At 36.8% G+C, this 23,605-nt stretch overlaps 2 protein-coding genes, 1 long non-coding RNA gene and 2 pseudogenes across 4 annotated transcripts; 4 read left to right on the top strand and 1 right to left on the bottom strand.

Moving 5' to 3' along the window:
* The first annotated feature begins 612 nt into the window (after positions 1 to 612).
* Positions 613 to 1,511, top strand: LOC107567169 (28S ribosomal protein S12, mitochondrial-like). Its single transcript, XM_016252806.1, has 3 exons — positions 613 to 775; positions 882 to 941; positions 1,038 to 1,511. The coding sequence occupies exons 2-3, from the start codon at positions 893 to 895 to the stop codon at positions 1,418 to 1,420; spliced, it is 432 nt and encodes a 143-aa protein (XP_016108292.1). The 5' UTR covers positions 613 to 775; positions 882 to 892; the 3' UTR covers positions 1,421 to 1,511.
* Positions 1,512 to 3,382: 1,871 nt separating this feature from the next.
* On the top strand, positions 3,383 to 8,063 carry LOC107567159 (hydroperoxide isomerase ALOXE3-like; annotated as a pseudogene).
* A 4,328-nt stretch (positions 8,064 to 12,391) lies between these two features.
* LOC107567173 (protein NLRC3-like) lies at positions 12,392 to 18,556 on the bottom strand. Of its 2 annotated transcripts, none has more exons than XM_016252812.1 (7): positions 18,361 to 18,556; positions 16,168 to 16,372; positions 15,794 to 15,895; positions 15,399 to 15,494; positions 14,838 to 14,967; positions 14,493 to 14,733; positions 12,392 to 14,405 (listed from the first exon to the last, which is right to left on the bottom strand). In XM_016252812.1, exons 2-7 carry the CDS (start codon positions 16,317 to 16,319, stop codon positions 12,826 to 12,828), a joined length of 2,301 nt encoding a protein of 766 aa, XP_016108298.1. In that variant the 5' UTR covers positions 16,320 to 16,372; positions 18,361 to 18,556; the 3' UTR covers positions 12,392 to 12,825. The 2 variants fall into 2 exon arrangements, with proteins under 2 accessions (XP_016108298.1, XP_016108299.1); XM_016252813.1 differs by lacking the exon at positions 18,361 to 18,556 and adding an exon at positions 17,119 to 17,137.
* LOC107567174 (uncharacterized) lies at positions 18,376 to 19,370 on the top strand. The gene is made up of 3 exons (XR_001606603.1): positions 18,376 to 18,447; positions 19,149 to 19,234; positions 19,325 to 19,370. It is a non-coding gene; the product is annotated as an uncharacterized lncRNA (long non-coding RNA).
* A 1,616-nt stretch (positions 19,371 to 20,986) lies between these two features.
* Positions 20,987 to 23,605, top strand: part of LOC107567160 (connector enhancer of kinase suppressor of ras 2-like) — a 65,435-nt pseudogene continuing 62,816 nt past the window's right edge.

The following is a 23,605-nucleotide window of genomic DNA, read 5'->3' on the forward strand; positions in this document are numbered from 1 at the left end:
TTTTATTTCCCAAAAAAAAAAAAAGCCACCTGTCCCCCCCCCCCCCCCCCCCCCATACTATGGAAGAAAATGCAGACCATCAACTTTTTGTTTTCCCATATTCTTCAAAATGTCTTCCTCTGTGTTCAACAGAAGAAAGAAACTCATAGGTAATGAACAACTTGAGAGTGAGTAAATGATTAAAGAATTTTCATTTTTGGGTGAACTATCCCTTTAATATTCACTGCTTAAAAAATGTTATAATAATAAGAGATAATGTAAATTATATGCACGTATTACAACGTTTCCATTTTTATTTTTCAAGCATTTCAGCCTTTTCTTATACAACTTCTAGAAAGTTACCACACACATTTCTTACTTTACCAAAATAACTCTTAATTAAAAAAATGTAAGACATGCTCCTCAAAGAAAACGTGTATTCAATCCGTTTTGTATGAACTGCATTTCCTAATGTATTTATTAATAATTTAAATAAAAATATTTGCCACTTGTATTATTTGTGAACAATTATTTGCCTCAATTAGCAGATTTACCACATGTAAACGTGAAAACCCATCCACTAGATGGCAGTAGTACGCAGTTCAGTCTTGAGCTCGTCACTGGTCCAGGATCGAGGAAGACAAGATTCCTCCGAGTCGATGCAACATGGCGGCGTGCATGTCGGGAATATAACAGTGAGGGTGAAAGATTTCGTCCTTTTTTCCGCTTTGACACAAAATTAAAGGTAGCAGTTAAGAAACGTCGGCTACTTTGTTTTAACACAACGTACATGCAGGTAAATTAAACATAAAAGGAATAATTTTACACTAGTACAGTGTATTTCACTATGTTTCACAGTGACACTATACAAATCTGATTTGATTTTGCAATTGTTCCTACAGATTAATTAAAAATGTCTTTTCTTGGAAGTCTGAAACCAGTGCTGTTGTCTGTTTTGCAGGGTAAGTCTCAGAATTTCTCAGTAGCAACATAATTTTGGTTAATGTATAAAATAACTGAAAGGAATGATGCCACTTTCTGTTGTGTCATTTTGGCAGCGTCGCACTCTGTACCTTTCTGGTCTGGACCTGTGTTCAGCAGGACCATGGCCACTCTCAATCAGATGCACCGTAAGGGCAGACCTCCCCCACCTCGTCCAAAGATCAGTGCCACTTATGGGCATCCACAGCTCAAAGCAGTAGTTCTGAAGACCATGATCAGGAAACCCAAGAAGCCCAACTCAGCCAACCGCAAGTGTGCACGAGTACGTCTGTCCAATGGTCAAGAAGCTGTCGCGTACATTCCTGGGGAAGGACACAACCTCCAGGAGCACAATGTGGTGCTGATACAAGGAGGAAGAACGCAGGACTTACCAGGGGTCAAAATCACTGTGGTCAGGGGCAAATATGACTGTGCACATGTCGTGAAGAAGAAACAGTAATTACTTGAACTGCGTCTAACTGCATATATCTTCATGTCTGTAATAACTTGGATGTCAGCAAATAAACGTGTTCTGAAATGTAAAGCATAGAGGTCAGGTTCTAATTCATACAGGTATTCCAGTCCAACAGTGATCTGATCCTACATTTTTATTTTCGTAGTGGTTCTGGTTCTTATTTTTCAAAGTAGAATGTTATCTTCATCCATCAACTCTCTTTGACAGAAGTAAAAGTTGGTGTTTGTCTTTGCTTTTACTATTAATATGACATGTTAAGTAACTTGTTTGAAGGAGTTGATTTATCCTTTTGAACAAAATGTTATCTGCATGCCTGACATAACATGCTGTGCAAACAATCCCAAAAATGAAGGTTGAATTCCAAGAAAGAGTGTTCACACCAAGTTGTCTTCACAGAAAAAGCGAGTTCCTGCTGTAAAGAACTTGTAAAGTTATTTAAAACCTTGTTGGTAAGCAGTGTTGGGGAAAGTTACTTTTAAAAGTAATGCATTACAATATTGCGATTCTCCATGAAAAAGTAACTAATTATGTTACTTAGTTACTTTTTATGGAAAGCAATGCGTTACGTTACTTTTGTGTTACTTTTTAAATCTGGATAGGGCTTGCTTGTTTGTTTTTAAAATAAAAAAGTTATATTTTTGGCAAATATAAAAGCCTTTTCACACCAAAAGGGAAATGAATAAGCCACAGACTGAAGAGAATGTAAATTTACATCCGTACAGTAGAATGCAGAAGAAGAAATTTCAACGCACTTCAGCAATAAAAAAAGACAAATGTTTGTCTAGAGTAATTTTTTATTATTAGTACGGTTGAACTGGATCATCGAAGGTCAGAAGCAAAGACATTGGTTAATACAATGGGATTAAATGCATAAAGGATATTTGTGTTGTTTAACATTTAATTATTGCAGGTTTACGTCATATTCTGAGTTGTGTTATTTTTATTCATTTTGAGGAATACTGAATCTGTGTTTTTATTTTTTTTGTGAGTGAGATGAATTAATGCATATTCATATTTATTTTAGAACTACAGTAACATCATCTGATTTCTGTCACCATGGCAACACCAGAGCTGTCAATCAATAAATTGGGGAAAAAGTAACTCAGATATTCTCTTGTAAATTAAAAAGTAATCCGTTACTTTACTAGTTACTTGAAAAAAATAATCTGATTACGTAACTCACGTTACTTGTAATGCGTTACCCACAACAATGTTGGTAAGCGCAACTAAAACTGCTACATTTAACGTGTTTTTGAAATGGCCCATAAGTCATTGATGGAGGAACAGAAACACTGCAGGAATGTCATGTTATGATATAGGCTATAACCCGTAGTATTCCCTCCATCTCGTTTTGCGTAATAGTGGCCTGAGCTATTCACTATTGGAAAGCCAGAATCCAGTTTGGCAGGGTTCTGCTACAGGGCTTTAGGTTTTCTTCATTTGACTTCAACTCTCAGGCTGTGGTTGAACATCTACTTCAGGTATGTCTTCTTTGAAAGGGCATGCTAAAATATACAATGTATATAATGTATAAACATACAATGTGTAAACACTATGGATTATTTAGATATTTCTACTAGAAAACAAGAATCAAGCCATGTCACCTTTATTTATATAGCGCTTCATACAATACAGATTTGTGTCAAAGCAGCTTTACAGTGAAAAACGTGCTGATAATGCAAGAGGACAATAGAAAACTGTCAGTTCAAGTCAGTTTATTGTTGATTCAGTAATGTCATCGTCCAGCTCAGTTCAGCTCTCTTCCAATAGTGTCTGTGCAGTCAAGTCAACAATGTTGCCAGAAATTGTGTCCCCAACTAAGCAAGCCAGAGGCAACATTGGCAAGGAACCAAAACTCCTTCGGTGACCGAAATGGACAGAAAAACCTTGGGAGAAACCAAGCTGAGTTGAAGGGCCAGTTCTAAACTTCAAGACTAAACCTCTGTATTCATTTTCAGAATTATGGAGGCCATATATGAAGTAGAGGTGACAACAGGCTCCATGATCCACGCAGGCACTTTTGACAATATATTAATTACTTTGATTGGCACACAAGGAGTGAGTGAGCGGACCAAGCTTGACAGCTATGGAAGAGATTTTAAGACTGGGATGGTAAGTTCTTTTTTTTTCTCGTTTTATTTGAATTTTTAAATTTTCGAAAATTCAAATGTGCTTAGGAAAGTTCTGACTGAAATGAGCCATCGCGTTTTTTTCCCCTTTGTTTTATTTTAACCATAAAATCTAAAGTACAAAGTAACCACCAGGTTCACTCTCGGCAACCTGCTGCTCATCAGACTTGAGAAAGATCATTTCATGTTCTTGCCAGAGAATGACTGGTTCTGCTCTCTGGTAAATGTAAGAACCCCTGAGAAAGATTTGATCAATTTCCCATGCTATCGCTGGATGGCAGAGGGGGAAGTGATTGAGCTGCAACAGGCCAAAGGTTTGTATATGTATCTGTTATTGCATTACTTAAAAAAAACATATTAATCATAAAAATATAAAGCAACACAGCTGTTTTTGAAAAGAAGAAGTGTTACTTAAGCAGCAAATCGGCATATTAGAATGATTTCAGAAGGATCATGTAACACTGAAGACTGGAGTAATGGTGCTGAAAATTCTGCTTTGTTATCACAGAAATAAAGGACATTTTAAAACATATTAAAATAGAAAACAGTTATTTTAAATTGTGAAAATATTTTACTATATCACTGTTTTCAAGTAAATATAACCTTGGTAAGCATAAGAGACGTCTTTTAAAAAAAATAAATAATTCAATCTTACCTACCCCAAACTTTTGAACTGTAGAAACTTTTTTGAAACTTTTTGTTCTATTCTGTTTAGGATTTTTTGTTTAACTACATTTCAGTAACTCTCTTTTATATTGTCTGACAGCTACAAAAATCTATGAAGAAAAATATTCACAACTGAAAGAGCACGGAAATAATGAGCTGAAGCTTAACAAACAAGTGTAGCTACCAGTAAGTTTGTCTTTGTGCCCTCTTCATTGGTTTAGGGTATATGTTTGTGTACCTTCTTCCTCCTCAAGGGGGAATGAGTTTAAAACAGGTCTTCCACAGCATGCATGTTTTCAGGAGCCCCTGTTTTTTCCCTCAGTGGTCCGCTTCTCTTTCACTAAAGACATGGACTCAGCTTTCAACTGCTCCACTGCGTGAGTCTCACCTAACATATAGTATAGGTGTTAGTAAATCCTGTCTGGTCATTTCTTTACACCAATGATGAATTTATCTTCCAGGCTTGGTGAGATCAAAATGCAGAAACTGGCGAGAAAACCTGATCAGTGGGTTCAAATGGAAGACATGAAGAGTGCCTGTTGGTCATCCAGAACTGCTGTCAAGAAAAAGTGATCTGCTTCATGTGTTTGATGTTGCGTGAAGTAAAAGCGTGAAATAATCTGCCGGTTGTTGCAATCTTTATGTAATAGAATATGTGCAGCTGCACTGGATGGATGATGATTTTTTGAGGTATCAGCTCCTAAATGGCCCCAATCCAATGATGATCCATCGATGCACAGAGCTTCCTCTGAACTTTGCCATTACTGATGGTACACTTAAAAATAAAGCTGCTTCAAAAGGTTTTTTGGTTCCATTTTTGGTTCCACAAAGAACCATTCAGTAAAAGGTTCTTTAAAAAAACATCTCTTTCTTACCTTTTTGTAATCTGAAGAACCTTCTTTCGCCACAAAGAACCTTTTGTGAAACAGAAAGGTTCTTCAGGTGTTAAAGGTTCTTTATGGAACCATTTAAACAAAAAGGTTCTTCTATGGCATCGTGAAGCACCTTTATTTTTAAGAGTGTATGGTGCAGCTTTTTCTAGAGAGTGGAACTTCCCTTTCTCTGGAGATGAAGGTAAAACAATACCAAATTTGCTCTTTTGTTCTCTTCTTATGCTCTCAACACACACACACACAAAATAACTGTTTGATTTGTTAACTCAGCAAGGAAACATATTCTTATGTGACAATAAACGACTAGCAGATTTACCAACTCAGGTCATCAATGGGAAGCAGCAGCATGTTGCATCTCCACTATGTCTGCTGTACAGAAACCAAGTGGGCAAATTTCTGCCTATTGCTTTTCAGGTACCTTTGATGGGTTTCATTAACTTAAGACAATACCAGAATGGATTGGACCAAATCTTAAAATATGTAGATTAATGCTGGCATTTGTACACCTTGTGGTTAGTGCCCTCTAAATAAATTTTTTGAGAAGCAAAATTGCATAATATGTGACCCTGGACCACCAAAACCAGTCTTAAGTGTAAATTTTTCAAAATTTAGCTTTATACATCATATGAGAGCTGAATAAATAAACTTTTAATTGATGTATGGTTTGTTAGGATAGGACAATATTTGGCCGAGATACAACTATTTGAAAATTTGGAATCTGAGGGTGCAAAAAAATCTAAATATTGAGAAAATCGCCTTCAAAGTTGTCCAAATGAAGTTCTTAGCAATGCATATTATTAATCAAAAATTAGGTTTTTATGTATTTGCGGTAGGAAATTTACAAAATATCTTCATGGAACATGATCTTTACTTAATATCCTAATGCTTTTTGGCATAAAAGAAAAATCTATAATTTTGACCCATATTTTTGGCTATTGCTACAAATATACCCCAGCGACTTAAGACTGGTTTTGTGGTCCAGGGTCACATACAGTATATTAAGCCTTGTATATCTGAATAAAGTATTTTTAAGAATAAAATATTCTTAACCCACTAACTATTTCTTGTTTTCACACATAATTCTAGCAAAATTTATTGCAATTCAATTAATTTTTTTGCTTAAAAAAAATAAAACGTAAGAAAGAAATGCGGTAAATGTATTTAATTCAGTTTCTATATAACTTTTTATTTTATTTTATTTCATTTTTTTATTATTATTATTTTATTATCATTTTTATTTATTTATTTACTTTTTAATATTTGCCAAAACATTACCAAAAGATTATTACAAATCTGTGTCAATGTACAGTTTGTTATGGCTAGACTTCTTTCTAGTACCTCTGAGAAAACACACTTGGGCCAAATAAGTTCAGCCAAGTAGTAAACATATTATCTGAACAATGCATGACATTCTGCAATAACCTGGACGAGCAAAACCTTCACAGATATCAAGGTCATGTATTTCGTATGCGTGCTTCTCTCAAAGTTGCTGGTGCCACACACACGTTATACCCTACAGATAAACACCCTTATTCGGAACGAACTTCTCGGTCCTGAGGGGGCTGTCACTCAGGTATTGATTCAGGATTGTTTTTATTTTTTTATTTTACATTTAGACAATTACTAGTAAATAATTTTCACTTCAGAATACTAGTATTGGAGATGAAGGGATGACCAGTCTCTTGAAGAAGGCACTTTCAGACCTGACCTACAGCTCTCTCTGCCTGCCTGAAGACATCAGTGACCGCGGACTGGAATCTGTTCCCAACTTCTTCTGCAGAGATGGTGGACATCGGCTCTGGAGCTTCATAAATGAGTAAAATGATTTTTAAAAATTTCAAAATGATTTTTAAAATTAAATAATAATCTATCTCTGCACCAAAAATAAAATAATAAATAAAGTAAAGTAAAATAAAATTACTCCGATTTGCATCAATCACTTCAGTTACATTTTTTTCATGGCATCTTGAAAGCGTTCATCAATATGTGCAATACAAATCAGATTTCTTTGTTGCTTTTGGTATCGGTTTGTAGTTTTGTAAGGAGCATGGTGAAGTTTTATAACCAGAGTGATGGTGATGTGCAGTCAGTGGGACACTGAACTTCAGGACTGGATCAAGGAGATCTTCATCCATGGGTTTCTTGAGCAGAGCAGCACAGGTGAGTCAGACGATAGGCTTTGGTTATCATAGCTGTGATGTCAATATTTTTTTCATCATCCGTGTTCCTTTTCTTCTTTTAGGAATACCTTAGTGTTTTAGCACAGTGGAGAAGGTCATTAAATTTGTGGCTATGGTGATCTGCAGTTTCAGTTCAACATTCGGCCCTCAGAGCAGGACAGGTAAGTTAAAAATGAAATGAAAATGATTCTAATTCAAAATTTTACTTGGATTATATATTTCATATATTCTATTTTTCTCCACATTTGTACACTTAGTTTGACTATGATAGTTGGTTTCCCAATGCCCCTGGCTCTTTAAAAAGACCCCCCTCCTACATCTAAGGGAAGCTTAGACAAAAACACCCTACTGGACACCCTCCCTGACATGAACACCTCTGCATATCTAGTATCAGTTTTTTGGCTCCTGAGCAAACCCTCATTAGATTTAGTGAGTGTTTCCTACTCAACTGACTGGATCCCTTTTTTTTTTTTTGCACATACTTGCAAATCCCTACAAATCCTCTCTAATCTTTTATGCAGGTTCCACTTGGGCAATACCCAGAGGACTACTTTTGCCAGATGGCTCTCCAAAACATGATCAGAGATCATCAAGCAGAACTGTCCTTTTGAGTGAGTCCATCAATGACAGAAATAATGGGCTGCAAGTGCCTTACACGTACATGTGCCCTGATAACATCAGCAACAGTGTCAGCATTTGACACAGAGTGGTGTGACTTAAGACTACAAAAACATTATGTTTTAGTATAATTACATTTCATTTTTAGTAACATTTTATTATTTTTAACATATTTCATTATTTTTAATATGTGGATGTCAATTGATAACATTTGAAAGCAAGTTTAGACATTTATTTAAATTAAATGTGTATTTTATTGCTATACACCAAGGGTGGCGAAATTTTACTGTAGTATTTACTGTAGATTTAGTCTCATGTGCCAATATTGGTTTGATTTAGATGCTAGGTTAAAAGATTTTAAAAAAAATTAATTATTCAAGATTTAATTACGATGAATTAATGCATAAATTAATGTGTGAATTATGCATTACTTCATGCATTAATATCTCATGAATTATCAGGAACTAACATGAGTTCAAAGTCTTTCATTCATGACTTCATGGATGAACAACACCTTAATTAAGACATTAAGTAAGGCGAGTACATCATCATCATGATTTATGATTTATTACGCATGATCATGATGTTTTCTTTGTTCACAAAAAAAACAAGGTCTTTACTATCCATTGTGGATAAAGCTATGCTTATGGTACATGATTCAAAAAAGCATTATTTCATGCATGTAAGACTACTTGAATTATTAAAGGAATATGCAAAAATCCACATTACCTCATGCATGCATACAGGCTAGAACAGTATATCAATTCATGTGAGAACTAATGTTTTTCATTAAATATGATACGAGTTATCAAGCATGTTCATTTCTTCTTCATAGTAGCCTGCAGGTAAATGGACAGACCCCAACATTGGCCAATCGCAGCACATAGTATGTGAATTCTGTTCACATCCAAATACAGTAGTCATCATTAACTAAGCATTAGCTTCTCATGACTTCATCATGTTTGTGGCCCCTCAACTGAAGTGGTGACTTCATATACCATGAACTTCAAGTGCCTGTATATCCTCCTGACTACCAGAAAAAGAAAAAAAAAAAAGTTTCGTGAATTTAGTATTTTGTCATGTCATTACGTTGTTTAGAGCATAAGAAGAAGAAGAAAAAAGATATTTAATTCATATCTTTACCAAACTTTATATAAAGATGACTCTCAACTATGTTATGAAAGATATTTGTAGGTGAAATAAAAATCAATGATGCTTTGCCACAAGCAGGAACTGGGAGAGCAACGGATGCGATATTCTTGGTAGCCATTAGTGGCAGCGTGGTCAGCATAATGGTATTGTGGCAACGTGATCTCATGATAATTCCTATGTATTTTACATCAAATGTGGTTCTATAAAACGTATATTTACGTACGTTTTTACAGGCACTAAAACGTACAAAACTGACGTATTGACGACACCTAAAAATGAATCCTTATGAATATTGAAATAGCGGCATTAATTTTATTAGTTTTTAGTTGTCATTTGAATTACCTTGTTTTCAATTGCATTATTAAATTGTTTACTCATTTACTTCGTTTTGTTGTGTTCGTTTTTGTTGTGATTTTGTTGCCTTCCGAAAAACAAAATGTGTTGTGATTGGTTAGCTGTCCTAGTGCGTTGTGATTGGCGAACAGCTTAGACGGTGTTTCAGTACTGCCACGCCCCCTTGCTCCGTCTTTCAACAAAAGCTTTTGGGCGAATCCGGCAGGCAGTATGTTGTGGAAGCTGTCCTCAGTAAAATGTGCAGCACACAATAGCAAATTGGGGTTATAATGCTCAGGAACAGAGTTAAAAAAATAAATTGCAACCACTGTTTCCTGTTTTGTTGTGCACTTATTTACAGCAATCGATTTATACATTTATAATAAACTATAAAGCATGATGTCCTTGAACAGTCTCCACTATAGTTTGCTGTGCTGCATGGGAGTGCTCCAGTCACTCACAGAAAGGAGTGTGAATGTATGGTTTCCCTACTGATCTGGAGAGGAGAAAAAAATTATGCATTAAGTTTTGTTCAATTCACATTCATTTGTATAGCACTTTTTAATATACACATTGTTTCAAAGCAGCTTTACAGAAAATTAATGTTTCTACATTACGAATAAGAGTTCTGTTAACAGGTGTAACTGTGCCAAAGTAATGTTCATATGGCAGAAATGTTCTAAAATTAGGCTATACAAATCATGCAGTTAAGTAAAGTCATGTATTCAGAAACAATGAACAAATTAAAGCAATGGTTACGTGATGTGATCATGTTGATTACAATGCAAGGAAAATGTAGCAGTTTTGTATGATTATTCAGAGTCCGCTTCATCTGAAGTCCTCTCAAGGGTTGGGTCATCTGAAGTCCTCGTAAGAGGCTGGATATAGTCAGCAGGAGCAATCTATAGATTACACCAACAAAATGTGATGGAATCATACTAGGGTACTGGCACTTTTTCACAAAGACACAAAGAGCAGGGAAAGACTCTTTACAGGGAATCTTCAGGTGGTTCTCGTTCTGAAAGCAAGACTTAGTGACTATAAAAATAGTTTAATGCTATTTTGTTGCTAAAATGGTTATTTTCCTGCGTGTTTCGGTCATTTGCGTTTTATATCATTTTATATTCATTATATGGTTAGGTTAAGGGGTCTAAAAATCTAAATCACTTATTGATAAAATGATAAAAAGGCACTGATACGAATATCTTAATATAAAAGAAACGTAAATAATTAAATGACTATAAAAATAGTTTAATGCTATTTTGTTGCTAAAATGGTTATTTTCCTGCGTGTTTCGGTCATTTGCGTTTTATATCATTTTATATTCATTATATGGTTAGGTTAAGGGGTCTAAAAATCTAAATCACTTATTGATAAAATGATAAAAAATGTATTGATACGAATATTTTGATGATATAAAAGATACGTAAATATTTTTACATTTTTTTTAGCTAAAAATACATAGCGATTTGTACGTTTTAAACGTTGAAATACGTCTAAATTGTACGCTTTAGCATTAATAAAAACGTACAAAAGTGTACGTTTTGTGCTTGTAAATGTTACATATTAATACCTACGTATAAACATGAGACCAGGCTGTATTGTTGGGAATCCCTCTGCATCTTCAGCAGGTACCTCAGGGTCATGAGCGTTTTGCCCTTAACCTGTACGCTTCACCTGAGCGGGGCAGCAAAGACAAGATCAGCCTTCACCTGCAGAAGGATTCCACTTACGAACTCTCATCGACCACAACCACCTTGAGCTAGTCTCTGCTGCTGCTGCTGCTATCTCCTCAGTCTTGTGGGGGCTTTCCTCAGTCTTTTAGGGGTAGGGGTTGTGGGGTTAAATGTTATGTAACCCCATAACATTTTCCTGAGATGTTGATTTATGACAAACAGTTTGAAAAGTAGTCAGATTTGAATGATAATTACAAAATATTAGCATATTTCCATAAGTGTGTTACACTTGATCACTAAATTAATGTCAGCCATTTTTAAAGACCATGGGGAGGGAGTGGTCATGGTGAAACATCCAATCATTTGGTATCTCTGAAAAGCCCCGAATGTGCTCTGTACAGGATATCCAGATAAAACTGTGACATGCAAAGTCTCAGAGAAATTGCTAAAACATAATGTCCTACAGAGGACAAAACTCCATAGCTGGTAGTCAGGAGGTAAAATTTAAACCATAATTTTTTTCTTGTTTCTTTAAGATAGCTCAAGCTTTAGCCTCTTGTTCACAAAAACCCTGCAACTAACATAGAATTCTGTTTTCTGCACTCTATACCCTACAAAGGACAAGCTTGTATATGTACGGCCGTGTTTGTGCCATTTATTTGATCAGTTTATTTTTGTTCAACATTAAATATTTAATGAGTCCACATCAGTTGCTTGTTACATTAAAAGGTGTCTCCTTACCTTAAAAAAGACCAAGCTGTTTGTTTCATCTTTTTTTTTGTTGTAAATCCTTTATGGTTTTGTAAACCAGCTTTATGGTTTTGTAAAGAGTTTTCAGATATACAGGCACTTCAAGTTCATGGTATATACTGAATTCCTTCTCAGCTCTTCCCAGGCATTGCTGTTGATTTAACTGGGTTATACTGCTTAAGAATAAAGCAGAGTTTCGATCAAAGTCCCTTTGTGTCCACAGTACATTGTGTGCAAAAGCTTGAACTTTCATGTTCATATTCATGTCATTTCACAATTATGCCATCCTTAATAACACGGTTTATCAGTATTCCAATGGACCAAGTCACCACTTTAGTTGAGGGGCCACAAACATGATGAAGTCATGAGAAGCTAATGCTTAGTTAATGATGACTACTGTATTTGGATGTGAACAGAATTCACATACTATGTGCTGCGATTGGCCAATGTTGGGGTCTGTCCATTTTTTTTAATATTTAAAAAAATACACATTTTTAATTTCCTTTAATTTACTGTATAGATTATAGATTCTCACTTGTAAAAATTAGTGTTTTAAAAATAAACAAATTAAAGAATTTTAAAAAGAGCTGAAGCACCAAAACTGAAATTTGAAAAGGTCTTTATTTTATGGACGTCTGTTTCAGGTTTGATAATTCCATTTAATACTATCACTTTAAATGCATATACTTTCACAGCAATGTTCCCATTAGAATTTAGGAATATGAACTGTGTGAAGTAATCTACATTTTATGTAGATATGAATATGTATTGAATACAAAAGCCGCAGTACCAATATCTCAATGCAATGACACAACTGTCCAAAAAAAATGTTGTTGAATATTATAGTGTTCAAACAGAATTTGTCTGTTACTGATGGAAAAACGCGTCCAGATGACACTACAAGACCTGAATGGTAGACATTCTTCACAGACGATTTTCAGATGATGAGACAACGCAACAGCATTTTAACACTTTTTAACCAACACATCAGCATTATTGTGGGTTAAGTTCATCAATGCACCACCCAAGGTTTTCAGTCTTTTCTGGGAAGTGGCCTTCTTTGACTTTCTTATTAATGTAGCGAGTTGTCTCCTCTCGTGCATTCTGGCTAGAGCTGGCAGATATCTGCAGGATGTTCTTGAGCAACTCCTGGTTGGCCTCCACAGACAAACCCAGCAGAAAGCGGAGAAAGAGATCATAGTTGCTATTCTTGGAGCTTAATCCTTTGTCAACTGCACTCCTGAGTAAGTCTACCAGGGAAACCTTCAAGACCTTCAGCTTGTTCTGCTCAAGGATGTTCTTCCCATGTTTCTTGAAACAATAGAAAACATGAAGAGCAGCGAGGTACTCCTGAATGGTCGGATGAGCGAAGCAGCTCACCTTCTCTGTGTAAATCATGTACTTCTCTCTGTAAAACTCTGTGCAGAGACCGGTGCAGGCCATGGCAGGGTACGAATCCGGCAATCCAACGTCATCCCAGTGCTCTTTCTCTATCTTAAACTCATTCTTCTCAAGCATGCTGTAGGACAGCTTTGCGAGCTTAATGAGCAGCTGATCAGCAGTAAGATCCTTGGTGTCTTCGGTGGGGTCGTTCTGCAGTTTCTCAATGGACATTTGAGTTTGACCATGCAGCATAATGGTGTATAAATTGGTAAGAGTTTTGGGCAGCTGTGCTGATGGTTGAAGAGACTGGAACTGCCGCTGCATCACTTTAGATGCCACCCAGCAGAACAGCGGCAAGTGGCACATAATAAACAGTGTCTTAGAAGACTTGATGTGAGCAATCACCCTCTCAGCAAGGTCTCGATCTGTGATCGTCTTCCTGAAATAGGCCTCTTTCTGAACATCGGTGAAGCCACGAACCTCCAGAAGCTGCTGGACGTGTTCTGGTGGGATCACATCCAGAGCTCCTGCCCTAGAAATGATCCACATGTAGGCGTCATAGAGCAGGTTCCCCCTGATGAGGTTGGTGATCAGCACTTGCACACTTGTAGGCCTGGTCGCATCACACCAATACGCCGTTCTCCGGAAATTAAAGGGGATTTGAGTGTCATCTAGGCCGTCGCATATGAACATTACCAGGCAGCCCTCGAAATCGAGAGTATCTATTTCCTTCATCTCTGGATAGAGGATGCTGACTAGACTCAGGAGGGTATAATCTCCTTCTAGCATTTTATTCAGCTCCTTGAACTGCAGAGGAATGAGGAAGAAAACATCTTGGTGGACTTTTCCATCTGCCCAGTCGAGGATGAAGCGCTGCACAGCAAATGATTTGCCACATCCTGGGACCCCCCTGGTTAACACCACCCTTACGGGCCTCGACCTCACATTCTCCTGGATAAACATGTCATTTCCAGTTAATGGCTTCCTTTTCACTTTGCCAGTCTCTAAGAGCTGTTCTATCTTTGATCTGAACTCATGCTCACTGTTGATTGATGCATTAACGCCATCTGTAATGTAAAGGTCTGTATAGACAGACTCAAAGGGGACTGGTTGTCCTTGTTGACTAAAACCCTCATATACCATCTCATACTTCCTCTTCAGAGTCAATTTCAACTCGTAGCGCACTTCATCTGTGGAACGTCACAAAGAAAGATTTTTAAGACAATAATTTGAAAAGCACTGTAATGTTTTGGAGAGGACAAAATAAAATAACTTGCTTCTTTTGCATAGACCTAGCAGATATTCAGCCAGCTTCTTAAAGTTCATGATATTAAAGAGCGCCAGCGTGATCTTTAGAGAGACCTTGATATCGCAAAGCTCCAGCATCTTATCCACCAGATCCACAAGATCAAGTCCGTCCAGCGGATCATGGAAGCGCTCTGGATATCGATCCCACAGCAGTTTTTTGAAGTGCTTTAATTCATCATCTGCAAGTTTCTTTAGGCAGCTGGTGAGGGCCTGTGATATAGCAAGAATGTTAGTTTTCTCAACTTAATGTGAAAGGCACTTATTGGAAATATTGTTATTGCTTTAAATGGATGACCAATGGTTGTAGGCCTCGCCTTAAATGCAAATTCCACCGTCATTGCTGGATGCCTTTTTTCATTTGGATCTACTACCAACTCTGGTTTTACAAGAGCAGGAACATTTTGTTGTTTCACACCTCCTTCCTTCTTGCTCTTCTTCCGTGTGCTTAATTTAAAAAAGAATATACTTTTTAGAATATATTAATGTTACAATAAATGAAAAACTACACAACTGTTCAAAATGTTGGGGTCAGTAAGATTTTTTCTTAATGTTTTTGAAAGAAGTCTCTTATGAATGTATTCTAAAATGAAAACATGTATTATGTATGCTTCTGTACAATAGTTATTTTAATGGAACTGTAAGCATCTTACAGTAACTAATCATTTGAATACATTAAATACGGTAATACGGTTGAATATGGCAAATATAGGCCAGGATTAAAATTAAACTCTAAATCATCTCTCTATCCATCAAGGGGTACTTGACACCCATGACTAACATATTTATTATGACCTCTGAGTTGTATATCAAGATGACCATGCCATGGTAATGGCAAAGTTCAAATGGTACGGATGCATCATGTGACTTCCACTCACCTTTCTTCAGCACTGCCCTCCATATTAATGTCCTCCTCATCACTATTAAACTCTTCACTGCTAGAAGCAGACGAGTCCCGTCTACACAACTGAACCCTGTAGAAAATCAAAAGCTAACTTACAAGAATGACAACCTTAGCCACAAGCACAGAGAGCAAAGTCTCTTTCAATCTTTCAAATAACTCATAAGTATAATTTTCACTCTTACAGTATGCTACTGATAAAAGCCTCAATCCTATCTTTAAAATGCCCCTTAACTGTATGTAGAACATATTAACCCTGCAAAGACCAAATAAAATATATAAAACCTGTCATGTAATCTCAAAAAACAAACAAATAATAATAATACAAATAAAAAATTGTCTTCGGGAAAGATTTAATGAATGTAAACTTGCTGTGTGCGGCAGGGTTCGTGCTCTTCTCTTGTTTCTGACCAGCTGTCACTCTGCATGGAGGCATAACTGGATGCAGGGGACTCTGCTCTCTCCACGTATTGTCTGGTGAGAACGATCATTGTAAATGACAGAAAAACGAAAACATGAAAAAGTCAGTAAATTGAAAGCGAATGAGTTGTAATTAAGCATGCAAGTCAAATAACTCTAAACTTATTAGCTAAATAATATTTTGACTACGGCGTGTTCCCGATCTTACCAGCAGGTGTCGCACTTACACAACACACGCATGCATGAGTCTAACGTGTACGTCAACATGGCTATTCCTTGCTGAACCTTATTACACACCAACATCAGATTACCGAAAACCATATTACCCCACAGAATCGGAGAATCCGAGGGTGAATGGAAGTGTCCTCTGAGGAATCGCGTCGTCCGCTTCATCCCCATTTTCACTCCCGAAGGCGGAAGCCCCGATTCCTAAAGGCAGACTGTTGTCTGACGCCACATCTACTGCGTCGTCATCCATCTCGGACTTGCAACGTTTCCCCCGCTTGTTAGAAACAGCTCGGTGTTGTTACCCTGATGAAAGCGATACAAAGATATCGCAAAGTCCATTTGCATTTAATTTAAACAACCCACGTCTATTCCTGCGGAAGGACTGCGGTATTGCGTTATGAACGATAAAACTCAAGTTATTTGTTAGAATAGAGCGTAACCCTTTTTAAACCCTAGTTGAATAACGTTTGACATCAATTTGTCGTTACAGTGATAAGTATTGTGAAACAATGGTGCTAGAATGGCACACAATGAGTAGTTTAGCAACTGACAGCCAATCATAAACTGCCTCTGTGCTTTACTTAATTAAATATTCATGTGCTTTGCACACTCGCTGAACTTTAAAGGTGGGTTAAGCGATTTCTGGTAGCCAATGTTGACATTTGAAATCACCAAAACAAACACGCTCCTACCCCTATTTTGATAGCTCCGCCCCACACATACGTACACAACCCAGGCAACTGATTAGTTCTGTGAAACAATACAAAACCAATGTTACACCGTGTCTACACCGGACGCGAGAGGCACGACAAAATACTATGGGACTCATTATAATCAGTGATGCTGTCTACACCATATAGCCTACATACACATATCTATGGTCTACACTGGATGCGGCACGACATGACAAATCCCGGACAGAAAACTGCTGCTGCGTTCTATTCATGACGTATTGACACAAATTTCAAATAATTTTCAATGGTCGCTTTGTCGCATCCAGTGTACTAGATAGACTTTAGCTACTGCGGCGCAGACACGGTGTTACTCACCTATCGAGAAGGAACAAAGCAACCTCAGCGTCCTTCTGCTCCTTGAGTTCTAGCCAGCGTTGGAAAGCTGATCCAATATTTACACGGGTCCTACTTCTTGCCTTAAGCCTTATTTTGTTCTGCAGACGTTTGTTTTTTTTATCCGCCATCTCTATCTTTCTGTCGCTTAGCTAATGTCCGTCCTGTGCACTGAACGCTCTCTCCTCCACATCATGAGTAGACACGCCCCTTACTGCTGATTGACTAGTTTGTTTTGCTATTTGCAACAAGTAGTTTTGGAATCTAACACTGATTGAAATGCTTTAAAGGGATAGTTCACCCAAAAATGAAAATTTTATGTTTATCTGCTTATCCCCAGGATTTTCATTTTTGGGTGAACTATCCTTTTAACTAAGATTTTTGGAGACTCTACAGGGCTAGAGCAGATTTACCCGGCGTCATTTTTAAAGAAGTAGCTAAAAACAGGTTATACTGGCCCAGTCAATGTTGTTGGTCTCATACATAGGCCTTCGTACATACAAACATTAGCCCAAGGTTTACCAATGTACAGTGTGAAAAAAAATTACCCCAGAAAACTAGAGAAATTGGAGAAATTAATTACACTGTAGAGAAAAGCCAATATTTGGTCACCTTGTAGACTGAAAGAAACCTTTTGTACTCCCTTTATATGACCTTATATGATCATGAGTAGACACGCCCCTTACTGCTGATTGACTAGTTTGTTTTGCTATTTGCAACAAGTAGTTTTGGAATCTAACACTGATTGAAATGCTTTAAAGGGATAGTTCACCCAAAAATGAAAATTTTATGTTTATCTGCTTATCCCCAGGATTTTCATTTTTGGGTGAACTATCCTTTTAACTAAGATTTTTGGAGACTCTACAGGGCTAGAGCAGATTTACCCGGCGTCATTTTTAAAGAAGTAGCTAAAAACAGGTTATACTGGCCCAGTCAATGTTGTTGGTCTCATACATAGGCCTTCGTACATACAAACATTAGCCCAAGGTTTACCAATGTACAGTGTGAAAAAAAATTACCCCAGAAAACTAGAGAAATTGGAGAAATTAATTACACTGTAGAGAAAAGCCAATATTTGGTCACCTTGTAGACTGAAAGAAACCTTTTGTACTCCCTTTATATGACCTTATATGTGGTCAAATGAGTTTGCAAATACAGAATGCTATTAAAAGAGATTCAGATAGAGACTGAAGTGTAGCTATAGCAGCTGTCTAATGAGTTCACCTTTGTTTATTTCTGTAGCAATGACTCCGCAATCCTCTCGATCCACGCCTGGCTTCACATAAAATTGCGGAAGTTGAAACAAAACCGGTTGGTTAACTTTGAGTTAATTGTTTTGCAAGACCGTATATATTAAACTTAACCAGCGAACATACATATAGCTAGCAAACGCGCACCTAGAGTATCTGATCAGAATCACTTTCGGTTTGAAGTTGTGTACTTACTTCCCTGTTTTCTTAAAGAGACAGCAGTAAGGATATTTAAGTGACGTAGATTTTGTAGTTGTTAGTTGAGACCGTAGACAACAGATATGTGTCACCTGATAACCTACCTTAAGTGTCTCTGGTATCGATGTATTATTATTATTATATTTACATATAACTTGCATAAGGTTTATATTTGTGCTCTTTATTCAGTAAATGTGTATTTCATTATGTAATACTATGGTTATTTCTTGTATTTTAAACTTTTTTTTCCATTTTCCAATTTTGCTTACATAATCCTGGCACATGTTTGAAGAAATCTACCTATACCAGGGGTCTTCAACAGCGGCCTGACAATTATTTTTCTGAGAATTTTTTTATTATGGAAAAAAAAAACTAAACTAAATGTCAAAAGCTACAAAATATTTGATAAATAAAATTGGTAACAGGGGGTCCCTGGTCTGTCTTTCTATGCACTAGAGGGTCATTTGTCTGAAAAAAGCTAGAAGACACTTGACTTATACCCTTTTTGACACCACTTTGGTGAAGGATCCCATTTTGAGATTGTGTTGTTTCTACGTTTAAAAGGCCTGAATTCCCACTGTGAAAGACACTGATCTCATATCCTGCAGATTTGTTGTAGATGTTTAGGCCCCCAACTCTAGCTGCAGATGGTGAGTCTGAGTCTTAATGGAGCAGCTCTTGAACCTTGATCCCTTCTCCTCCTCTTGTCCCTCAAAAGCCTCTTCTCAATACCCCTGCAGGCTGTAAGGAATCTCAACATCTGTCGGCAGCAATGCACGCTCCCCTTATGTTCCCATGAGATGTGAAATCAACATAAAACACTCTGTGAAATGCATCTCCGTTTATTTGTTTAGGTAATGATTTATTTTATGTCTTAGATTGATCCATGTTCATACATTTATTTTGTATGTTTTTTTTAGTTAAAATAGTGCTATACATACAGTATAAATATTTATTACAATAATCACATTTCAGATCTGTAATCTAATTGTAATCTAATGCTGTAATGTTAACATACATAAAAAAAATTAAAGGTAGACTCCTCCCAACAATGAAAATTATGTCATCATTTACTCACCCTCATGTCATTCCAAACTTGTATGACTTTCTCTAAGTTAAAATAGTGCTATACATACAGTATAAATATTTATTACAATAATCACATTTCAGATCTGTAATCTAATTGTAATCTAATGCTGTAATGTTAACATACATAAAAAAATTAAAGGTAGACTCCTCCCAACAATGAAAATTATGTCATCATTTACTCACCCTCATGTCATTCCAAACTTGTATGACTTTCTCTGTTTCTGAGAAACACACACACACACAAAGATATTTTGAAGAATGTAACCAAACCATTTTGGTGACCATTGACTTTCTTTGAATGGGCACATATATGGGTTATGACATTTTTAAAAATAACTTATTTTATGTTCTACAGAAGAAAGGAAGTTATATAATTCTGAAACAACAAAAGTGTGAGTAAATGATGACAGAATTTTAATTTTGGGGTAAACTATCCCATTAATGAATGGTTGCATAAACCAAGCTGACTTGTCTGCACATCATGGGATGTTTCTTTGTTGAACACCGTGTTTCTTTTAAGAAAGAGGCTTAATTGGGACAAGCTAGTGGCATGAAAGTCAGCCGACGGCATTGGATGTTTCCCCTTGAATGATCATGCACAAAGCCCTGACTATAGGTCACTTCAATTTTGAGGACAGTAGGCATTTAAAACATCTTAAAAATTCATTTTTTTTATGGAAATTGCCTTTAGATAAAGATTTTAATCATGCATTCAACTGAATGCATATCTTTCTAAAACTACATAAATATTAATGATCATTTAGATTGTGTTAATATGTGTGCACCTAATCTTTATGCATGATTGGGTTAAAGGGATAGTTCACCCAAAAATGAAAGTCATAATTTATTCACCCTCATGTTGTTCTAGACCCATATGACTTTCTTTCTTCCGTTGAAAACACAAAAAGAGGGGTTAGGGATCGACAGTATCAGTCACCATTCACTTTTGTTGCATCTTATTTCCATAAAATGATGGCGAATAGTAACTGAGACTGTTATTCTGCTCAACATTTCCTTTTGTGTTCCACAGAAGAAAGAATTTTCACTATCCCTTTCAATAATGATTGGTCATTTAAAAAAACAAAAACTCTTCATCTAAGCATTGAAATAAAAAAGGCTTCAAAGTAAACAGTGACTCATTTGATTCTGCATAATAGAGCATTCTAGTCCCAATCTTTTAATACTATTTGTAAGGGTGTATTTAATACTCTCGTTTGCACACAGCTCAATTATGGAGATGTTTCCGCTGCTTGGCCCTCATGACAGAGCCAACGACTGGCGCGAGGGGCGCGCGTGCAGACTACTGCTTACTGCTAACAGCTTGAGACGAGGCAAACAGCTGCGTGAATTCACCGTTGTTTGTCTTCTATGGCTCGATAGGCTATATATGGGAGGAGAAACTGAAACAGTAAAGGTATCTCAACGTGAGTGAAAATGACAAGGAGGATAAACCCTCGCGCGAGACCAAGAGGAATCTAACGTTATTCTGACAGCTCTCTCACAAAGACTGCTGCGAAGGAATGCAGAGCAATGCTTTGAACTAGAAAGACCACCGACGCTTCGTTTGCAAGAACCAGAGCAGAATTTGCAGGGTAAACATGCAGCGGATGAAAAACGGGCAGAAATCTGCCTGAGTGGATCTGGAGTGTGCTGAAGCGCTTCTTTCGCACCTTTGTTTGGCACCGTCTGCAAAAACTTCTACAATGGCTCTGGTCATGGAACCTGTAAGCAGGTGGTCAACAAGCCAGGTGGTCGACTGGATGAAAGGTGTGTATTTTGCATTCGTATGTATTTTGCTAGAACAATAGAGAAAATACTATATATTCAGTTAGAATCGCATGTGAACTTTTTTTTTTCGTTTATGAAATGCCAGTCTTACATATTTGTCCAGATTTGCGTGCGTGCCAGATTTAATTGAACTCGTTTTAAAGAAACGACACTGTGTATCAAGGCGCGACAGCGAGCGCACTTAAACTGTCATGCAATTAAGATTGTGGTCTATCATATATTGCGCTTCTAGCAATGGCTGTTATTGACAGATGTTGATGTCGGCAATACACGTAAAAAAAGATGTTAGAATTCGTTTAAAAATTATATTAATGAATGAAGTTGGTTGAGTAGTCGCGTCATCTCTTCAAACAGAATGTAAAGTGACGGGTCACGTGGAGGTTGAGTGATCAGCTGGGACCCCTCTGGCAGTCAAAGACTCAATGGCCCCTCCATGGTCACATAAAGTTAAAGGTCTCATGAACGTCGGCTAATGAACACAGTGTTGCTCACACACACACAAAAACACACCACTATAATAATGCAAGGAACATACACTGTAGCATAAACACACTTGTGTGCATAAATGGTTACAAAACTAAGAACATAACTATTTAGATCATACAAAATATAACCAAGTAGGTTATTTTACAATTTGACTTATAAATATATACGTTTTTTGAAGTTGTAATTAAAACAATTATTTGAGTATGTTTTACAAGAAAGTACTATTTCCTATTACTATTTATTTAAAGTTCGCATGAAATCAAAATTTACTTTATTTACTTTACTAGCGCACATTGCTAGTCTTCATGTGAACAATTAATCCGTGCAAGTTAATCCGCTGAAAGGAATTGTTTGTTTTGGTAATCTCTAATCAAAATCTGAACATTTACTTCCGCTCTGGAATGGCATTCCTTTTCTGATGACTTCAATTTGACGGCTTGGGCAGAATATCCTTAAACTACGGTGGCCGAGAAGTGCAAAGCAAATCACAATTCTGAAAACAAAATAACAAATTACAAACGCAAATGCAAGTCTAAAAAACAAAATAACAATTCAGAAAGCACAACAACAATTCAGAAAACATTATAACAAGTCAGAAAACACAACGACAAATCAGACAAACCGGAAGAGGTAGGTATAGTTTGAGACAGCACCATTGGTTTGAGATTACTCACCGCTGACTGGAAGAGACATCTGTCAATCAACGTATACAGGAAGAACCAGCCGAAGAACAGCAGAGTCGTGGTAGCTCAGTTTAAATGTATTGTATGAATTGCCCTTACTATGGAATAAAAAATACGGAGTGTATATTTACATTTAGTTAAAAGCGGCTGTAAAACATCAGCTCCAGTGGCACAGATGGATCAGCACGTGTTGTTGACTTTTTGACGCGATCGCCCCGGGTTTGATCCCGCCTTTTGCCTAACTTTTTTTTTCTCCCTTTTCAAATCTCATATCATATCGTAAAGGCATTTATTTTCAATGAAAATTAAGGAAATAATAAAAAAGTTCAAAATAAAATATCGGCTAGGGTTAGGGTAGGTGTAGGGAGGGCTTTATTGTACCAATAAGGTGGCATCCATTTAACAATTAAAATTATAATTTACACTCAATACGTTATTATTGCATACTGTTTTATAATGTACTACAATACTGAAGTGCAGATAATTGCCACTATTTGCAACAAGTAGTATACTTGATAATGGGAATCCTGCTATTTTAACATAGTGTAAATAGGTATTTGCACATAGTGTAAATAGCATATTGCTAAAATACTGCTATTTTCACTTAGTGTAAATAGAATCCATTGCTAATACGAGATTTGAAAAGGGAGGGGAAAAAAGTTCGGGCAAAAGACAGGCTCGAACCCGGGTCGATCGCGTCAAAAAGCCAACGACACGTGCTTATCCATCTGCGCCACTGGCGCTGATGATTAAAAGCCACTTTTTACTAAATGTAAATAGACAATCCGTATTTTTTATTCCATAGTAAGGGCAATTCATACAATACATTTAAACTAAGCTACTTTAATACCATCTCCAAACTTTCTACCACGACTCTGCTGTTCTTCGGCTGGTTCTTCCCTGTATATGTTGATTGACAGATGTCTCGTCCAGTCAGAGGTGAGTAATCCCAAACCAATGGCGCTGTCTCAAACT

Source organism: Sinocyclocheilus grahami, unplaced genomic scaffold (assembly GCF_001515645.1).
Source record: "Sinocyclocheilus grahami isolate Dianchi unplaced genomic scaffold, SAMN03320097.WGS_v1.1 scaffold1131.1, whole genome shotgun sequence".
Taxonomy (NCBI): Eukaryota; Metazoa; Chordata; class Actinopteri; order Cypriniformes; family Cyprinidae; genus Sinocyclocheilus; species Sinocyclocheilus grahami.

What these genes read in the sequence shown, in the direction of transcription:
- LOC107567169 (XM_016252806.1), top strand. Translation starts at nt 893, where the DNA reads ATGTCTTTTCTTGGAAGTCTGAAACCAGTGCTGTTGTCTGTTTTGCAG. An exon ending in GCTGTTGTCTGTTTTGCAGG is followed by an intron (nt 942 to 1,037) that starts GTAAGTCTCAGA and finishes TCATTTTGGCAG; the next exon opens with CGTCGCACTCTGTACCTTTC.
- LOC107567173 (XM_016252812.1), bottom strand. Translation starts at nt 16,319, where the DNA reads ATGGATGACGACGCAGTAGATGTGGCGTCAGACAACAGTCTGCCTTTA. An exon ending in GGATTCTCCGATTCTGTGGG is followed by an intron (nt 15,896 to 16,167) that starts GTAATATGGTTT and finishes CGTTCTCACCAG; the next exon opens with ACAATACGTGGAGAGAGCAG. An exon ending in CGGTGGAATTTGCATTTAAG is followed by an intron (nt 14,734 to 14,837) that starts GCGAGGCCTACA and finishes GCTATATCACAG; the next exon opens with GCCCTCACCAGCTGCCTAAA.